Consider the following 20,158-nt stretch of genomic DNA (forward strand, 5'->3'; position numbering starts at 1 on the left):
TATTGGTTTTTCCTTTGTAAATCAATTCATTAGAGGAATACTTTCCCATGACCTCTTTCCAAAGACAAATTTGAAGAAACAATGCTTTCTGAGTGCCGAATTGGTACATATCACCACTAACTAGACATTTTCAGTATCACCTTGGGAGATATGTGACTTGCTTCAGTAATTACGCTCTAACTAATAGTGTGAGAATACTAATGCCAAAATGGAACAAGAAAAGCGGAAAAACAGAAGTATTCGAGCTCAGATTTTGATATACAAATTTTCTTTGATTGCTTAGTATGAATAATATTTAGAAATCTTACTGCATTTTAAGATGCTGAAGATTAATAAAGTCAGCCAAGATAAATAGTAATGTCCAAAGATAACCTTTGTTGTAACATCAAATGCTGAAGAGGTACCGTCAGTAGCATTAATCCAGTTAACAATGCGCTGTCGATGAGCATCTGCAGGCACATGAAACATCGAAGAAATGGATGTGGTGAAACTAGATTGTACATAAAAAAGGCGTCAGCCAGAAAGATTCACCATGAAAATGCACATAGCTAAAGCTTAAGCTCCATTGCTGATACAAACTACTATTAGGAGTTGGGACCCCCTATGTAGAATTATAGACTTATAGTGCTGCTATGTTTCAGGCCATAAATTTTGGCTCTAAGTGTTACTATCACTTGGAGCAGAGTGTTGAAATGAGGTGTGCAATTGTTTTCTTGACTTTGATAGATAACTGGATTAAAACTCATTCTATTTTAAAAAGTCAAGTCCATGTACAAATGGACACATTTGCTTCAAAGCAACCAACATTAAATCAAAGAGCTCACAACTGGTCAGCTGAGTCTTAGTTACCTTGATTATAACACAAATTACCACCTTCATAAGCCAGACTATCCCAGTATTCTCCAATAGCAAATGCAGGATTTGAAGCTTCAATATATTCTTTTACGTAAGCACCAGAGAAACCCCTGCCAGGAAAGTGAGTAATGTTAGCAATAACTCACTATGGTGAACTAAAGTTCCACTATTTGAATATCAGTAACTGTGGAATAAGATACATGTTATTATCAGACTATGACCACCCAGAGAAGATCTATATTTGGTAAAAACAGTTAAAAGGAAAATTATGTTTGCCAAATTCATGGTTCAATGTCAAGCTCATAAAAATATTTAGCCAAATTTAGAAAGTAGGCTTTCAGATTTTAGGCATATTCGTGTAAGAATCTGATCATCCACCCTCCTAGGAACACATTTTCCTGTAATTTCATCCATTATTCAAATGTGTGTGTGTGTGTGTGTGTGAGAGAGAGAGAGAGAGAGAGAGAGAGGGAGATGTCTGCATTATTTTGTTAGATTTGACACTTCATTATACAAACTATTTTTCTCACCAGTTTTCCACTTGAACTTGTGAAATTTGGACTTTGGTTCACACAGGCTACAAGCATGTATTTTCTGAAATTTCCTATGAAATTTGCTAACATCCTTGCACTTTTTAAAGAATTAAGGTTAGAAAGGTAATTCATTCGATGCACATGAGGGAATTTTAACAAATGTAGACTTCCAAGTGCATAGGTGGCAAAGTGTTAAGAAGAAAAGTTCATATAGTAATGATGGGGTTTTGTAATTACCCCTAAACTACAGAAACTGAGCTGGCATGTGGCAGATTCAGTCACATTGAAACAATTAAAAGAAATTCTTCACCTGGCAAAATCCAGGCGCCATCCGTCAAACCCAATATCATTTCGGAGCCAGTTTAGCCACTCTTTTATGTCTCTCCGTACAAAATCCTGTGAATGATCAATATTTGGTGCCGCATGAAAAATATCACCTGTTTTACCAGAAGCAAAATGTAGTGAACATTGATGAAGCTACTGTCACTGATTATCATCTCAGATTAATCAATCTTTGTTAGATAGCAGGAAAACCACTAGCAATGACAGTAGAACTTAAGATGATATAGAAAATAACAAATTTATTAACATCAGATTAGTTTCAGAATGAGCCTTATATTAGAATGTGAGTTCATTCTTGTAGAATGTAGACACCCGTAAATGATAATACTTCAAGGGCATACTAATGATGATCATAAGCAGTTCCACCAATATGTCGCTTACACTTGCTATTGCCACTGTAGAGCAAGCATTGATAAAAACTAAAATTAATGATAAAAAATTGGTAGCCAGCATTATAAGATGAACAAGACTTAATTGCACCTCTGTGCTAAACTATACAAGTTCACAGTTAAGATATCAATGATAATGCCAAACTGTAGTAGGAGTTGAGTAGCAAAAATAAGAACATCCAGAGGCCAACCAACTACACTAATGACCTATGGCAACGATGCTATATTGTCTTTGTGAGTTTGTCAAGCATTGTCGTGGGTGACAGGACATGTAATGTATATGCAGCTGCTTTGGTGTCATACATATTTTAGCGGAATGCACTAAGATATACTCCCTCTGTCACTCAAACATTTTCCTAAGGGAGGGTGGCACGGGTTTTAATAAAAGTTAGTTATGTATTTGATGAGTAGAAAATGGGTCCCACAAAAAGTGAAGATTGTAAGGGTAATTGTTAGTGGAATTGTTTCCAAAAATAAATTAGGAAGATATTTTGGGGATGGACCAACATGGAAAGAAAGGAAGATGCTTGAGGGACGGATGGAGGGATCTCGGTACGGATGCATAAAGCATAATGCTGATTACACTTTAGATGTTTCTGTGATGCTTTTCAAAGATAACAATGGTCATAGTAGTCATACCACTAGAAGGATTGCCACGCCCTTGGAAATTTGGGTCATCGCATACAATTGCTTCGGGCCCCCAGGCAAGCTTGCCTCCAAATATATTCCACACTCCATTAGGACTCTGCAAATCATATTATAGGTTTTAGAACCTTCAACTGAGAGTTGACCAGTTTTTCATAGACCAAAACAAAGACTTCAAGGCTTATAGCCTTATACACCTTGAGCAACAAGCGTAAATACATTGATAAATGATAACCTAAATATGAGGTTTAAAATATATATATAAAAAATAGTAATAGTAAGTCTTGGCTGGGCTACAATGGGAAGCAAGGCTGTGGGATGTGACGACAACGGTTACAATGTCCACCTACAGGGACATATGAATGATAAGACAAGATGCCCCCCCTCCCAAAAAAAAAGAAGAAGAAAAAGATAGAAGTAAGTGAAAGGCAGTTTCCATAAGCAGTGCATCTGAACTCGGAATTTGTAACACAGATACTATGACAATATGACTGCTTGTAGTAATATAAGGAACCAAAAGGTTTGGCAGAGACAAACCTCTTATAATCTGAATAATTCCTTGATTGGTACAGGTACGTCATTTTTTGAATATATTACAAACCCCCCTTATAGTATAAACTACGAACTATATTACATAATGATAAATAAATTCGTTGTAAAAATGACGATTTCGCTATCGTCATTCTCACTGGATCTCAACCATATGTTATATAGGCAATAAACATTTCGCTAAATGGGCAAATTTATGTTGAGTTACAAGAGAGTGCTATGCAATGTGATGCTTGTTTGCTCTGGATATACCACAATCCTTCCTCAATGTCTAATTATGGAAACAAAGTGGGTTTGTCGTGCCTGCATATAGTTTTATTCTCAAAATTGAAGTGGCAGTCTGAACATCATACAATCATCTGTTCATTAGTGGCATCGAATTAATAACTTGGACGTAGATCTCAAAATCTAACAATCGGAAATTGACACAAACAGACATGAGAGAGATGGTCAAGGATGTCGTGTGAAGCAACAGGAGAAATTATCTACGAGAATAAAGTACCTGCTTCTGAGCACATCGGTGATTCAGTACAACGTCTCCCAGGGTCTGCAGCAATGGAAACATGACATGATCATGCACATATAAGAAAATAAGATATTTATTCACAAGAACTAGTTGCAATAAATATATCATGAGATGTTGAGCAGTACGCATTCCCACTTCACGGGTTAAAATAATTTAAATTTTTAGTTTAGATTTTTCCAAACACACAGATCACACAAGAACAGTGTATTATTGAAGCAGATGAATACGGCACAAGAGAGTCAACTTTTAAGCAAAGAAAAATCAGAGTCTAAAATAGATAGATACTGACAAGAACTAATTTGACTACTTACATTCACAAGAAAAGGAAGGAAAGAAAAAAGGGGGAAAAGGGAGAACAAAAAAAACAGTTGCAAATTGGTTCCTTGAGGACAAACACAAGAAGAAACTCCATACATGGAAAAGACAACTGAAAATAAATCCCAGTGCATAACCCTTCAAGTAGTTAAGATATTTGAGTGCAAGTTTCTGCAAACAGGAGCCTGAATAGGTGTTATGATACACAAAAAGAGCACTTTCACATCATGAACATTGATGCTTAGGTGTGCAGGCAACTAAAGTAAAATTTTAGCCTCACAGTCCAGATGATTATACCAAGTCAATGCAAAGATTTGTACCAGGAGATCATGATTACGCATTTCCTCTATACAATACTTTAACTCTTCCTTAGTACCATAAGCTGACTCGAGGTTGTACAGGTCAGATGGCATATAACCTGCAGTTAATTCTGTACTTTCAGAAGTTCATTCAATGGAACTTTAGCAAAGCTGAAAATAACAATCGGAGCTTATATTACACAAATATGTCATCTTTGTACGTAAACAATGCAAGAAGAGCAACAGCTAACTCTCGGAATCATTAAAGAATGGTGTATAGCAGTGGCTTCATGTTTCTCAACGAAGTGGCTTTTCACATGTCCAGGAAAAGACAACAGTTATCTAATTACAAAAGCAATTACTAAAGTCAAGAGTCTAAGAAATATTTCAAAAGGGGTGCCCATTTGATAAGAGACAAATATAATCAGGGTCTGGCTAGGAGGAGACCTTGTGGTGCAACAGATTCTGTGGGAGGTGGGAACCATACTGCTGTTATGCCAGAGCGTGACAAATCAGCAGCCTTAGGAGCCAGCTCGAGGTACCACTGTCTTCTCCAGCTCTCCCAGTTAAAACCTTGGAACTTTAGAAGGAAAATTTGAATATTACATTGGTTTAACATACAAACTTATCCAGATAGGCGAAGTGACTTAAGGAGCACGAACCATAAAATTATAAATGAATAATCAGCAAGAAGTATACTAACCACTATCTCACGCCCGGTACCAGTTCCCGGCTCTGTAGCAAGGCAGGAAAATCTAAGAAAAGACATGCTTAAAAATATAAATTCATGTGGGAATACATCAATAAACCAATACCTAGTTTTGTCTCTTCAGCAGTTCTCTGCCACTGGATAGTTTTTCTTTGAAGAGCACGCTCCAAAGCCTTCCGTTTCTTTTCAATAACTTCTTTCTCCATCACATGCTCAACCAGTGTATCTCCTTCCCTAGGCTTTTCTAGTGCGATGGACCAGACTTCATCAGGTTTGGGTAACTCTAAAGATTTGAAGCTTGATATTTTGGCTTCGGATAAACTGGTCTTCCTAGGGGGGAACCTGGGACAGATGGATTGAATCCTTCTCAACATCCACTCAGGTATCTCTCTACGAGGACCATCAGTCAGTAGTTTCAATTTTTTTGAATTATCATCCATTAGGAGATGTACTCGCCCACCATTAATCACATAAGTTGAATCTTCATCCCTTTCTCCAAGTGGGACTTGCTTCAACAACAATGTTTCTGCCAATTCTGCTCTTTGCCTCCACATTATTGAGGCAGATTCGGATGCTCTCAGAGATCTCTGCAGCGCTTCACATCTTCTTAAATACGCCTCATCTTTGGACCGAGCTGTTTCTTTTGCTGCTTCAACAGCAGCCTTGAGAGTTTCTAACTCCGCCTTGAAAGCCTTTGAAGTTGCATTCCCTCTTTCCAGCGCATCCTCTTTTATTTTATCCAACAACAATTTGAGTTCCTCCTCCTGCTTAAGGGCTGATTTCCTGCTTGACTCCTGAATCTCAACTAGTTTCTTTTCAGCATCACGAGCCCGGAGTTCGTAAGTAGTCGCTTGCTGGCGGCTGTGATCTAATTCTACCTTCAACTTGTTCAACTCATTTTCAGAAACCAGTAGTTGAGATTCTAAATCATACATTTGTTGTTGTAACTTAACATTCTGAAACTTGATAGACGAAATCTCATCAATTAATTTCGAATCATCTGCAGGAGCTGCTGCATACTTCTTTGCACGGTCATCAGCTGCTTTGGCAACAGCTAAAGCCTTAGCTATGGCAGATTTGGACTGATCAACCATGGAAAGTATGGTGCCTTCAGTTGCACTTCGTATTTGTTCCTCAATCTGGTAAGTAGCATCTGCCGCAGAAGTTTCAGCAGCTGAAACTCTCAGTTTGGTGTCCTCTAAAATGTGAGATGTAGCCTGCTGGAAAGCAATCTCTGCTAACTTCTCGACTTGAACTGCAAGTTTGACAGCATCTTGTTTTGCGAGGATAAGCTTGGACTCCAAGTCGAATTTCTCATCTACAGACTCCTGTAGCTTCTTATGAAACAGGTCTTTTGCAGCCTCGAGTTCTGCAATGACCAGTTCCTTTTCATGCATTATAGCAGCTTCATACTCGTGTTGTTTAGCTTTGGCTTGAGCCAATTTCTCAAGCAATATACCCCTCTCCTTTTCAAATTCTTGTTCACGGGCTCGGGCATCAGCTAGTGCTATCTGAGTTGCCAAAAGTTCATCTTCGTGAGTCTGTTGGAACTCACTACTCTCTGATATATTGCTATTCTCCTCATCAATAAAAGTTGGTTGAATATCTCCAGAATCACTCTGCAATTTCAATAATATCACAACTTACAGCTGAGTGTCATCAAGTAACTACTTATAATATCACTGTTCATCCTTCTGTATTGGACCTTACATTCAACAGAAAACGTAAATCTTGTTGGAAATATGGTTTTGGAAATATGGTTTTAAAGCCATATCTGGAAAATATTATTTAATTAAATATTTATTATTTAATTAAAATAATGATTGGATGTTAATCTACATCTTGAGTAGATCAACGTGATATACTTGAAGTCTCAAAACCGATTTCCGATGAGTGAGATATTGTATGTCAAAGTTTGGATGTTGAAGAGGAAAAATAACATTTGTTATGTTATCCCACATTGGAAAACATAGAGATGTTTTTCATGTATAAGAATAGCAAAGCACATGGAGTTAATAAATTGACTTGTGGGCTTGCTAGTGGGCTTGATCTAAGTACTAGCCTCGCGCGCACACACACGCGCGCCGCCGACGATCGATCGGACGGGCGGGCCGCGGCCAAGGACTTGGATCTTGGATCTTGGATCTTGGTGCTTTGGGTGGTGTTTGGGGCCCAAACTATTTTTTGGACCAACTCCATTGGGCTTTTAATTTTTGGCCCAACTGAATTATTTCCTAAGCCCAGCCCATAACAGCAACAGTTGTCAGCAGCAGCACGCCAGTACGACTTCAGCATGGCAACTTCAGCACGCCAGTACGACTTCTGCGCCCACCGGCCACATCTTCAACCTTCCAGCCGTAGGAGTGGAATTCAATGTATTGAATTCATACTTACCACATGTCTATAAATAGGCTTGTGGAGAGCATGCAGAAATAGACACACGAACAACACCAACAAATTTCTGCATTCTGCCATTCTCTCTGCAACTCTCTGCAAACACTTGTGCTCAGTTCTTGATCCTATTAAGTTCGCCGGAGCTCGCCGGATTGTGGTGCTACATCCGCCGAGACGTAGTCGTTTTACCTTTGGGGAAGATACGCCAAACCGAAGAGCACTACCGGGGCGATAATCTTCTTGCGGGAAGAGTTTCATCTCGACTCGACTTTGTTTATACGTATAATTTATTTATACAGTGTATTTCAGTTGTATCAAATTATTTGAGTTGTAATTTCTCAAATTATTTACTTTATAATATTTCAATTATTTTGAGTTGTAATTTCTCAAAATATTTATATTGTAATATCTCGATCGTGTACCCGGTTCTAACAATCGCAAGAAGATTATTTCTCTGCCGTTGATACACGTTCGAGAAATGGCTCACACCGACGTCAATATGGATGGCTCCACCACCTCTGCAACCATCGGTTCAACCACGTCGTCAATATTTTCCTCGTTTGCATCAACGGGGGCTTCATCGTCAACATCTAGAACTATTGGTCTTGCCGAGAAACCATCAACGTTCTCAGGCAAGAACTTCAAATATTGGCAAGAGAAGATGTTATTCTACCTCACAACCGTGGGGTTTGCCGGATTCTTAATGGAGGATAAACCTCCAACCCCGAGTGAAGGGGAAGGGGAGACAAGCAAAGAAATTCGTGCCGGATATTTGAACTGGTGCCGCGGCGACTACTTGTGCCGTAACACCGTTCTCATGTCTCTGGACGAACGGCTCTACCGTGTTTTCAAGGTTCATGAAACCGCGAAACAATTGTGGGAGGCCCTTGATCTAAAGTATCAAGTGGACAAGGCGAATACTACCAAGTATGTCGTTGCCAAATGGTTGGAATATAAAATGGTTGACTCCCGACCATTGATGGACCAAGTGGAAGAGTTCCAAAATCTTTCACATGAGGTTCAAGCCGAAGGGATGCCCTTGGCGGATGCATTGCTCGTTGCAATCATCATAGAGAAATTACCTCCTAGTTGGAGGAAATTTCAAAACCTTTTGAAGCATGAGCGCTCGGAGATGTCCGTGCCGATATTGTTATCCAAGCTTCAAATGGAGGATCACGTGAGAAGTCGTGATCAAAAGGGAAAAGCTCCGTTGGAGGCAAAGGCCAATCTCGCCGAGAAAGGCGGTCCCTTCAACAAACGTGGTCGCCCTAACCCTAATAATAAGGGTAAAGGGAAGCAAGGCGGTAATCAACCATCAAAGTTTGATGGTGTATGCTTTAATTGTGACAAACAAGGTCACATGGCTAAGGATTGCCGCAAGCCAAAGCGGAAGAAGGCAAAGAGCAACGTGAACAACGTCGAGAAGGACTTCGACGATTGGAACCACGATGACTTTGCTGCCATGATCTCCGAGGTGAATCATGTGGACAACCCGAACGCTTGGTTCGTGGACACCGGCGCTACCGTCCATATATGCATAAATCGTGAGTTGTTCCACAACTACAAAGAAGTGGAAAACAAAACGATAATGGAGGCTAGCGAGCGGACATCCCAAGTCCTTGGCATGAGAGATGTGATTCTTCAACTCACGTCGGGCGTGGAGATCACATTGAAAGACGTATTACACGTTCCAACTGTCCGAAAGAATTTAATTTCGGGCTTTAGGCTTACGAATAAGGATTTTGAATTGTTTTTCAAATCTGACTATGTTGTAATACGCAAGTGGGGAAAGTTCCTAGGGAAAGGCTATGCCTCCGAAGGACTTTTCAAACTTGGTGTAAGAGCTTGTAAGCCTGCCAAGGCTAAAATCAATAAAGATGCATCAACCTCTTCTGCTTACTTGATTGAGTGTTCTGATTTATGGCATTGTAGACTTGGACATGTTAATCTAAATGCTATAAAGAGATTAGTAAAAATGAATTTACTAAAAGTTGATGTATACAACTCACAAGAAAAATGTGAAGTTTGTGTTGAAGCCAAAATGGCTAAGTTACCGTTTAAATCGGTAAAAAGGAGCACTCAACCATTGGAACTTATTCACACAGATGTTTGTGATTTAAAGTTCGTGCAAACTAGAGGTGGCAAGAAGTACTTTATCACCTTTATAGACGATTGCACAAAGTATTGTTACCTTTACTTATTGAAAAGTAAAGATGAGGCTATTGAAGCTTTTATAAACTTCAAAAATGAAGCCGAGAATCAACTTGGATGTCGAATTAAGATGGTTCGAAGTGATAGAGGTGGAGAGTATGTAGCTCCGTTTGCTGAATTATGCAACGAAAGTGGTATAATCCATCAAACGACGACTCCTTATTCACCACAATCTAACGGCGTTGCTGAACGCAAGAATCGAACTCTTAAGGAGATGATGAATGCCTTGTTGATTAGTTCAGGATTACCCCAGAACATGTGGGGGGAAGCTGTCTTAACGGCCAACTATATCTTGAACAAGATTCCACTCAAAGGGAAAGATGTAACTCCCTATGAGCTATGGAAAGAAAGGAAACCTTCGTATAAATACCTCAAAGTGTGGGGGTGTTTAGCCAAGGTAGAAGTGCCTTTACCAAAGCAAGTTACAATAGGACCTAAAACGGTGGATTGTATCTTCATTGGTCATGCACTTAATAGCAGTGCCTATCGTTTTATAGTGCACAGATCGGAGATACCTGATATACATGTTGGGATAACGATAGAATCAAGGAATGCTATATTCTTTGAAAATATCTATCCTAACAAGGATAAAGGTACATCGAACTCTAATGATGGAGTTGATGGTGATGCTACAGGTTCTAAACCTATGGAAGTAGCTAGTAATTCTACTCAAGTAGATGATGCCACGGGTTCTAATCATGTACCACCTAATAGGAAAAGACCAAGGTCTAAACCTATGGATGTAGAACCGAGACGTGGGGAACGAGTTAGAAAAGCTAATGTCTATGGACCGGATTATGTTGTCTTGATGCTAGATGGCGAACCGGTGACGATTAAAGAAGCTATGTCTGGCTCAGATGCAGCTCTCTGGAAAGAAGCCATCGATATTGAGATTGATTCCATTATGCAGAATCATACTTGGGTGTTAGTGGATCTACCACCTGGAAGTAAAGCTTTAGGATGCAAATGGATCCTAAAGAAGAAGTACAAATCTGATGGTACTATAGATAAGTACAAAGCCCGACTTGTCGTTCAAGGTTTCAGGCAGAAAGAAGGGTACGATTTCTTCGATACCTTTTCACCTGTGACCAGACTAACATCTATTCGGATGCTTCTCGCTATTGCTGCCTTGCACAATCTCGAGATTCACCAAATGGATGTGAAAACTGCGTTCTTGTATGGCGAGTTGGAAGATGAAATATATATGAAGCAACCTGAAGGGTTTGTAGTACCTGGGCAAGAGCACAAAGTATGCAAACTTCAAAGGTCTTTATATGGGTTGAAGCAAGCACCGCTTCAATGGCATTTAAAATTTGACAGTGTAATGTTGTCAAATGGATTCAGAATCAATGAGTGCGATAAATGTGTCTACATTAAGAATTCTAATAACGGATATGTTATTGTTTGTCTTTATGTAGATGACATGCTCATCATGGGAAGTAATTCCCGAGTGATTCAAGAAACCAAAGGCATGCTAAGTAAAAATTTTAGCATGAAAGATATGGGCTTAGCTGATGTTATCCTTGGAATTAAAATTTTAAGAAGACCTGATGGTATTACTATATCACAATCTCACTACGTTGAGAAAGTGTTAAAGAAATTCAACGCTTTTGACAAGCCAATAGCTAAGACACCATGGGAACCTAGTGTGCATTTGAGTGTACACAAGGGAGAACCTGTTGACGCGATAGAATATGCGAAGATTATTGGGAGCTTGTTGTATCTAACAAATTGCACTCGTCCCGATATAGCATGCTCGGTCAACAAGTTGGGCAGCTTTACAGCTAACCCTAGTAATGAACATTGGAAAGCTCTTGAAAGGGTTTTGAGATATTTGAAATATACTCAAAACTATGCGATTCATTATACTAGGGAACCCTCTGTACTTGAAGGGTACTGTGATGCAAATTGGATATCTGATGCCAAAGACTCGTTTTCAACGAGCGATTATGTATTCACTGTGGGGGGTGGTGCTGTGTCTTGGAAATCCAAGAAGCAAACATGTATTGCTAGATCGACCATGGAATCAGAATTCATAGCTTTGGATAAAGCTGGTGAAGAAGCCGAGTGGCTTAAAAATTTCCTCGAGGATATTCCATGTTGGTCGAAACCTGTGTCGTCCGTGATAATTCATTGTGATAGTCAAGCTGCTATCGGACGAGCACAAAATCATTTGTATAACGGTAAGTCGAGACATATTCGTCGACGTCATAATACCGTGAGACATCTGATCACTAGTGGAGTTATCACAATTGATTATATAAGATCAATTGATAACATAGCGGATCCTTTGACAAAAAGTATCCATCGATATCAGATGTATAAACTGTTAGGGGGAATGGGTTTGAAGTCCACAAATTAAGGATAATTATAGTGGCAACCCAACCATGATGACTGGAGGATCCCAAGAACTTGGTTCAATGGGACAACTAAGCTATGAAAATCCGTGTGTTGAACACTCGAATTGCCTATTCCTTGTAGAACAGTGAGTGTTCGGAAACCTGCACGTGGTGAGGGTAAGTCTTTGACTTTTAATGACTCTAGAACTCCTCGAAGAGGACAAGTATAGCAGGATACTTGAGTTAAGAGTCACCTATGTAAGTGTGAAGTGGGGCCGCTTCGATTGAAACACTTATGAATCCAAAGAGGTGTTCCAAGGCCAGTAATGGACACAAACGTGAGAACGAATAAGGATTGAAGCAATATTGTGTCAATATTGTTGACTCAGTATACACCGAGGAGGACTAGTTCAAAGAACACAATCCACTAGGCCGCCGGTATACTCGATAATATTGACTATGGCAGGTTCAAAGCCACAAGCTACCTTTCCAAATGCAATGTTGTATCTTAAGAGGACTGAGCTAAGTGTTTGCATACTTTCGCATACTGATTTCTCACTCATGTGGGGGATTGTTGGAAATATGGTTTTGGAAATATGGTTTTAAAGCCATATCTGGAAAATATTATTTAATTAAATATTTATTATTTAATTAAAATAATGATTGGATGTTAATCTACATCTTGAGTAGATCAACGTGATATACTTGAAGTCTCAAAACCGATTTCCGATGAGTGAGATATTGTATGTCAAAGTTTGGATGTTGAAGAGGAAAAATAACATTTGTTATGTTATCCCACATTGGAAAACATAGAGATGTTTTTCATGTATAAGAATAGCAAAGCACATGGAGTTAATAAATTGACTTGTGGGCTTGCTAGTGGGCTTGATCTAAGTACTAGCCTCGCGCGCACACACACACGCGCGCCGCCGACGATCGATCGATCGGACGGACGGACGACGACGTCGTCGCCGCCGCCGGACGGGCGGGTCGGGTACGGGCCGCGGCCAAGGACTTGGATCTTGGCAATTGGTGTTTGGGGCCCAAACTATTTTTTGGACCAACTCCATTGGGCTTTTAATTTTTGGCCCAACAGAATTATTTTCTTGGCCCAACTAAATTATTTCCTAAGCCCAGCCCATAACAGCAACAGTTGTCAGCAGCAGCACAGCAGCAGAAGCACGCCAGTACGACTTCTGCATGGCAACTTCAGCACGCCAGTACGACTTCTGCGCCCACCGGCCACATCTTCAACCTTCCAGCCGTAGGAGTGGAATTCAATGTATTGAATTCATACTTACCACATGTCTATAAATAGGCTTGTGGAGAGCATGCAGAAATAGACACACGAACAACACCAACAAATTTCTGCATTCTGCCATTCTCTCTGCAACTCTCTGCAAACACTTGTGCTCAGTTCTTGATCCTATTAAGTTCGCCGGAGCTCGCCGGATTGTGGTGCTACATCCGCCGAGACGTAGTCGTTTTACCTTTGGGGAAGATACGCCAAACCGAAGAGCACTACCGGGGCGATAATCTTCTTGCGGGAAGAGTTTCATCTCGACTCGACTTTGTTTATACGTATAATTTATTTATACAGTGTATTTCAGTTGTATCAAATTATTTGAGTTGTAATTTCTCAAATTATTTACTTTATAATATTTCAATTATTTTGAGTTGTAATTTCTCAAAATATTTATATTGTAATATCTCGATCGTGTACCCGGTTCTAACAAATCTTCATATGAGCTAATCCAAATAATGACAAGTAAAGTGATGAGCAGGGGTTCGGTGACATTCCTTTAACAAAAGAGACTTCACTGTGACAGACATTTATCCACATACCTTCCCCAATACAGCCCTTAGAGACGGTTATGTGGCAGTTACAGTGAAATTTAATGAAATGCAACTCACGCAGCATCAGCTGTTCCAGATTGATCAAACAGAAAAGTAAACTATGTCGTAGTAATGCATACCGTACTTGAACAAACAACAGATCTTGATCTATGGAGCCAAACATTCGCATCTAATAGTTTTCTGGAAGAGTTCAGAAACTGACACAAATCAGCATAATTCCCAGAATATTCGTAAGCTATCATAAACAGCAATAAACTGTCACCTCCTTTTGTCATGAAATCTTCTTCCAATAACTGGCTGCCGTTTGAGCTCGAAACGGAAACCGCGGCGATATTGCGCGCCGCACAAAACATGCCGGTTGCATAAGAAAGTACTAAACACGGCAGCATCAGGCAGCGTAGCTGCACTCATATTTCTACCCTACAACAACAACAATATAACTGTTTAAGAAAATCACAACATCTGGATAACTACTAAAACTGAAAATTTCTAAATCATCCAACACAAATTAGAGCATCAGCATACTGCGAAAACTTCGTCATAGCAATCAGATATATTCAATTCGTCTATTCAAAAACATCTCGGAAGCTGAAACCGTCAATCGCGAAGCAAAATTAAGCAGAAATGAAATTCCGACCTGATTTGAAGAGAAGATACAGAAGAGCTTCAGTTCATTAATGAATGGAAAACAGCAGCTCTTACGCCACTTTATAACGCTGCGAAATGCATGGAATGAGTGATTGTGAGTCGAAAAAGTGGAGAAGGAGAAGCAGACAAATGGCGGGGAGGGAAAACTGAAAAAGGCTCTGCGCTTTCTGATAAGCAGAGCCTGCGCGAGTGGGACCGGAAGTTGATCTTGTTCTCGACAAAGTTGAATTTCGTGTGAAAAGACCTCACTGCCCCTTCTCGACTTCTTTTTATAACTCAAAGTTAGGAAATTACTTTATTTTTATAAAAAAAATTGTAAAATATTTCTATATTTAAGTTAATGTGCATAAAAGCTCTTGGATGTGACAAAATTTATGTAAAAAACTAAGGATACTTTTGACATTAATTATTTATACAAAAAAATCAATTGATCGTTAAGGGACTGTAAGCCGACAAATTCATTTGCTTAGGCAGTTGGTGTCACTAATTTCCACACAAATTTTATCATTATCCAAACTCTTTTTTATTCATTCGGTGTAAAAATAGATAGTATACGTATATAACTAAACAAAATGAGTGTTTTTAAATTTTACCTCTTTTTTTCGGGATAATAGTCTAAAATATCTCAAATGTTTGGCTAAAGTCACAAAAATGTTCTTACGCTTTAAAAGTTGTAGTTATGTACCCAACATTTGCCTAAAGCTAAAAATTAAAGTAAAAAAAATGTCTTGAGTTGATTTTTTGGAATCGAATCACTAGAATGACAAGCTTGACATGGATTATTCCTCTTTTCAATAATAATAATAATAATAATATTGTTGATCAAATGCACATAATAATAATAATAATAATAATAATAATAAAGATGAGATATTCCGAAGTCTTTGTTTATGATTGTCCTATATTGTTATAGACTTCACAAATGAGAAAAGCTCAAATGCTTTTGATTAACAAAAACTGAAATGCATAGAAAGAGGAGATTATTGTATTGGAAGCAATCCTGGATGGCTAAGCTTATTTTAAAGAGCTTATAAGCTTTTGGAGCTTATAAGATGTTTCAAGAGCTTATAAGATGATATTTTTAAGAGCTTATAAATTGTCAAAGTGTTTGGATAATTAAGCTTATAAGCTAGAGAGAGAATTTTTTGCTAGAAAGAGAAAATATTTTTTTAGAGAGAGAAAATCGAAGAAAAATGAACTTAAATGATATATGATGAAAATAATAAATTATAGTTGAAAAATATTTATAAAAAGATTGTTGCATATGAGATTATAAAAAAATAAGTTGGGGTAGAGGAACTTATTTTTTGGGGAGCTTATAAGCTATTTGAGCTTATTTTTTGGAGCTTATAAGCTATTGAGGAGCTTATTTTGTCAAACACTTTGAATGAGCTTATAAGCTCTTAAACAGCTTATAAGCTGTTTTGAGGAGCTTATAAGCTCAGCCAAACACTCTCTAACTTGTAATAGCATCATAGATTAGAATAAGTAAAAGCTGAACGTGAGTTCCAAAGTCAGATCATCGAACTCACGAGATCCATCACTAAAGTAAAAGGTATGTGCAGTTTGATGAGATATGAAGCCACCCTCAACTTTTTCTCTCTCACCACTCATTAATTTAATCATCTATTCATAAAAAAAATCCAAAGTTGAATTATGAGATGCAACCATTCATCTCTAAATATATGTAATATGTGTGCCTGTTAAACTGTAATCTGAGCTAAGGGAAGGCTACAGAGAATGACAGAATTTGAGAGAATTGAAAACTACCGAAATGAGTTACATTTGAGAGATATATATACACACAGCTTAACTGCTTAGCTGTAGATACAGTTTATGTATCTATCTAACTAACTACTCATAACAACTTAACTAACTGCTAACTAAACTGTTGAAACAAATTAAATAAGCTAATACACCCCAACAATCTAATCTGGTTCCACCTCGGCAAGATTTAAACGGTATCGGAGCATGCAAAAGCTTGATTCTTACCAACTTCAACAGTGCCATCCAAAACACATCGGCGAGATTTAAAAGGCTTGGTAAACACATCGGCTATTTGATCAGTAGAAGGAACAAAACCAACATCAACATCAACAGTGCCATCCAAAACTTTATCCCGAATATAATGAACATCAACTTCGATATGTTTGGTGCGAGTGTGAAACACAGGGTTACTAGCTATGGCAATGGCACTTTGATTATCACTCCAGAATTTGTGAGGAGGAGCAAGCTGAATTCCCAATTCAGAGCATAAGCTTTGAAGCCACGCAATGTCTGTGGTGCCATTTGCTGGAAGATCATAACTTCCATTTACAGAATAAGGTGAAGACAGGATTTAGATCCAACTAGAAAGCATTCTTGCTTTTCTGATAGTTAATAGTCCAAGAATATTTACTGGAGAGGTAAGGTAAGGTTCTAAGTCGTTTTTAGGTGCTTATATTATAGTCATGTTTATTGGTTTTTCCTTTGTAAATCAATTCATTAGAGGAATACTTTCCCATGACCTCTTTCCAAAGACAAATTTGAAGAAACAATGCTTTCTGAGTGCCGAATTGGTACATATCACCACTAACTAGACATTTTCAGTATCACCTTGGGAGATATGTGACTTGCTTCAGTAATTACGCTCTAACTAATAGTGTGAGAATACTAATGCCAAAATGGAACAAGAAAAGCGGAAAAACAGAAGTATTCGAGCTCAGATTTTGATATACAAATTTTCTTTGATTGCTTAGTATGAATAATATTTAGAAATCTTACTGCATTTTAAGATGCTGAAGATTAATAAAGTCAGCCAAGATAAATAGTAATGTCCAAAGATAACCTTTGTTGTAACATCAAATGCTGAAGAGGTACCGTCAGTAGCATTAATCCAGTTAACAATGCGCTGTCGATGAGCATCTGCAGGCACATGAAACATCGAAGAAATGGATGTGGTGAAACTAGATTGTACATAAAAAAGGCGTCAGCCAGAAAGATTCACCATGAAAATGCACATAGCTAAAGCTTAAGCTCCATTGCTGATACAAACTACTATTAGGAGTTGGGACCCCCTATGTAGAATTATAGACTTATAGTGCTGCTATGTTTCAGGCCATAAATTTTGGCTCTAAGTGTTACTATCACTTGGAGCAGAGTGTTGAAATGAGGTGTGCAATTGTTTTCTTGACTTTGATAGATAACTGGATTAAAACTCATTCTATTTTAAAAAGTCAAGTCCATGTACAAATGGACACATTTGCTTCAAAGCAACCAACATTAAACCAAAGAGCTCACAACTGGTCAGCTGAGTCTTAGTTACCTTGATTATAACACAAATTACCACCTTCATAAGCCAGACTATCCCAGTATTCTCCAATAGCAAATGCAGGATTTGAAGCTTCAATATATTCTTTTACGTAAGCACCAGAGAAACCCCTGCCAGGAAAGTGAGTAATGTTAGCAATAACTCACTATGGTGAACTAAAGTTCCACTATTTGAATATCAGTAACTGTGGAATAAGATACATGTTATTATCAGACTATGACCACCCAGAGAAGATCTATATTTGGTAAAAACAGTTAAAAGGAAAATTATGTTTGCCAAATTCATGGTTCAATGTCAAGCACATAAAAATATTTAGCCAAATTTAGAAAGTAGCCAAGTAGGCTTTAAGATTTTAGGCATATTCATGTAAGAATCTGATCATCCACCCTCCTAGAACACATTTTCCTGTAATTTCATCCATTATTCAAATGTGTGTGTGTGTGTGTGAGAGAGAGAGAAAGAGAGAGAGAGAGAGAGAGAGAGAGAGAGAGAGAGAGAGAGAGATGTCTGCATTATTTTGTTAGATTTGACACTTCATTATACAAACTATTTTCTCAACAGTTTTCCACTTGAACTTTGGTTCACACAGGCTACAAGCATGTATTTTCTGAAATTTCCTATGAAATTTGCTAACATCCTTGCACTTTTTAAAGAATTAAGGTTAGAAAGGTAATTCATTCGATGCACATGAGGGAATCTGCTCAAATTTTTAACAAATGTAGACTTTCAAGTGCATAGGTGGCAAAGTGTTGAGAAGAAAAGTTCATATAGTAATGATGGGGTTTTGTAATTACCCCTAAACTACAGAAACTGAGCTGGCATGTGGCAGATTCAGTCACATTGAAACAATTAAAAGAAATTCTTCACCTGGCAAAATCCAGGCGCCATCCGTCAAACCCAATATCATTTCGGAGCCAGTTTAGCCACTCTTTTATGTCTCTCCGTACAAAATCCTGTGAATGATCAATATTTGGTGCCGCATGAAAAATATCACCTGTTTTACCAGAAGCAAAATGTAGTGAACATTGATGAAGCTACTGTCACTGATTATCATCTCAGATTAATCAATCTTTGTTAGATAGCAGGAAAACCACTAGCAATGACAGTAGAACTTAAGATGATATAGAAAATAACAAATTTATTAACATCAGATTAGTTTCAGAATGAGCCTTATATTAGAATGTGAGTTCATTCTTGTAGAATGTAGACACCCGTAAATGATAATACTTCAAGGGCATACTAATGATGATCATAAGCAGTTCCACCAATATGTCGCTTACACTTGCTATTGCCACTGTAGAGCAAGCATTGATAAAAACTAAAATTAATGATAAAAAATTGGTAGCCAGCATTATAAGATGAACAAGACTTAATTGCACCTCTGTGCTAAACTATACAAGTTCACAGTTAAGATATCAATGATAATGCCAAACTGTAGTAGGAGTTGAGTAGCAAAAATAAGAACATCCAGAGGCCAACCAACTACACTAATGACCTATGGCAACGATGCTATATTGTCTTTGTGAGTTTGTCAAGCATTGTCGTGGGTGACAGGACATGTAATGTATATGCAGCTGCTTTGGTGTCATACATATTTTAGCGGAATGCACTAAGATATACTCCCTCTGTCACTCAAACATTTTCCTAAGGGAGGGTGGCACGGGTTTTAATAAAAGTTAGTTATGTATTTGATGAGTAGAAAATGGGTCCCACAAAAAGTGAAGATTGTAAGGGTAATTGTTAGTGGAATTGTTTCCAAAAATAAATTAGGAAGATATTTTGGGGATGGACCAACATGGAAAGAAAGGAAGATGCTTGAGGGACGGATGGACGAATCTCGGTACGGATGCATAAAGCATAATGCTGATTACACTTTAGATGTTTCTGTGATGCTTTTCAAAGATAACAATGGTCATAGTAGTCATACCACTAGAAGGATTGCCACGCCCTTGGAAATTTGGGTCATCGCATACAATTGCTTCGGGCCCCCAGGCAAGCTTGCCTCCAAATATATTCCACACTCCATTAGGACTCTGCAAATCATATTATAGGTTTTAGAACCTTCAACTGAGAGTTGACCAGTTTTTCATAGACCAAAACAAAGACTTCAAGGCTTATAGCCTTATACACCTTGAGCAACAAGCGTAAATACATTGATAAATGATAACCTAAATATGAGGTTTAAAATATATATATAAAAAATAGTAATAGTAAGTCTTGGCTGGGCTACAATGGGA

At 38.3% G+C, this 20,158-nt stretch overlaps 1 protein-coding gene across 2 annotated transcripts; it reads right to left on the reverse strand.

The window, feature by feature from the left end:
- Positions 1 to 251: 251 nt before the first annotated feature.
- Positions 252 to 14,997, reverse strand: LOC130989667 (uncharacterized). 2 transcript variants are annotated; one of them, XM_057913709.1, is made up of 12 exons: positions 14,601 to 14,997; positions 14,226 to 14,378; positions 14,083 to 14,143; positions 5,269 to 6,781; positions 5,157 to 5,188; positions 4,901 to 5,033; positions 4,475 to 4,572; positions 3,816 to 3,860; positions 2,759 to 2,864; positions 1,699 to 1,825; positions 850 to 965; positions 252 to 449 (listed from the first exon to the last, which is right to left on the reverse strand). In XM_057913709.1, exons 2-12 carry the CDS (start codon positions 14,372 to 14,374, stop codon positions 280 to 282), a joined length of 2,550 nt encoding a protein of 849 aa, XP_057769692.1. In that variant the 5' UTR covers positions 14,375 to 14,378; positions 14,601 to 14,997; the 3' UTR covers positions 252 to 279. The 2 variants fall into 2 exon arrangements, with proteins under 2 accessions (XP_057769692.1, XP_057769693.1); XM_057913710.1 differs by having other exon boundaries at positions 14,226 to 14,383; positions 14,601 to 14,876.
- Between the last annotated feature and the right edge of the window lie 5,161 nt (positions 14,998 to 20,158).

The sequence above is a fragment of the Salvia miltiorrhiza genome, chromosome 6, assembly GCF_028751815.1.
Source record: "Salvia miltiorrhiza cultivar Shanhuang (shh) chromosome 6, IMPLAD_Smil_shh, whole genome shotgun sequence".
Lineage (NCBI taxonomy): Eukaryota > Viridiplantae > Streptophyta > Magnoliopsida > Lamiales > Lamiaceae > Salvia > Salvia miltiorrhiza.

Coding starts and splice junctions, on each gene's coding strand:
- LOC130989667 (XM_057913709.1), bottom strand. CDS start 14,374: ATGAGTGCAGCTACGCTGCCTGATGCTGCCGTGTTTAGTACTTTCTTA. Junction 3,861..4,474: donor TGCGTAATCATGATCTCCTG/GTACAAATCTTT, acceptor CCATTGCTGCAG/ACCCTGGGAGACGTTGTACT. Junction 2,865..3,815: donor ACCGATGTGCTCAGAAGCAG/GTACTTTATTCT, acceptor TATGATTTGCAG/AGTCCTAATGGAGTGTGGAA.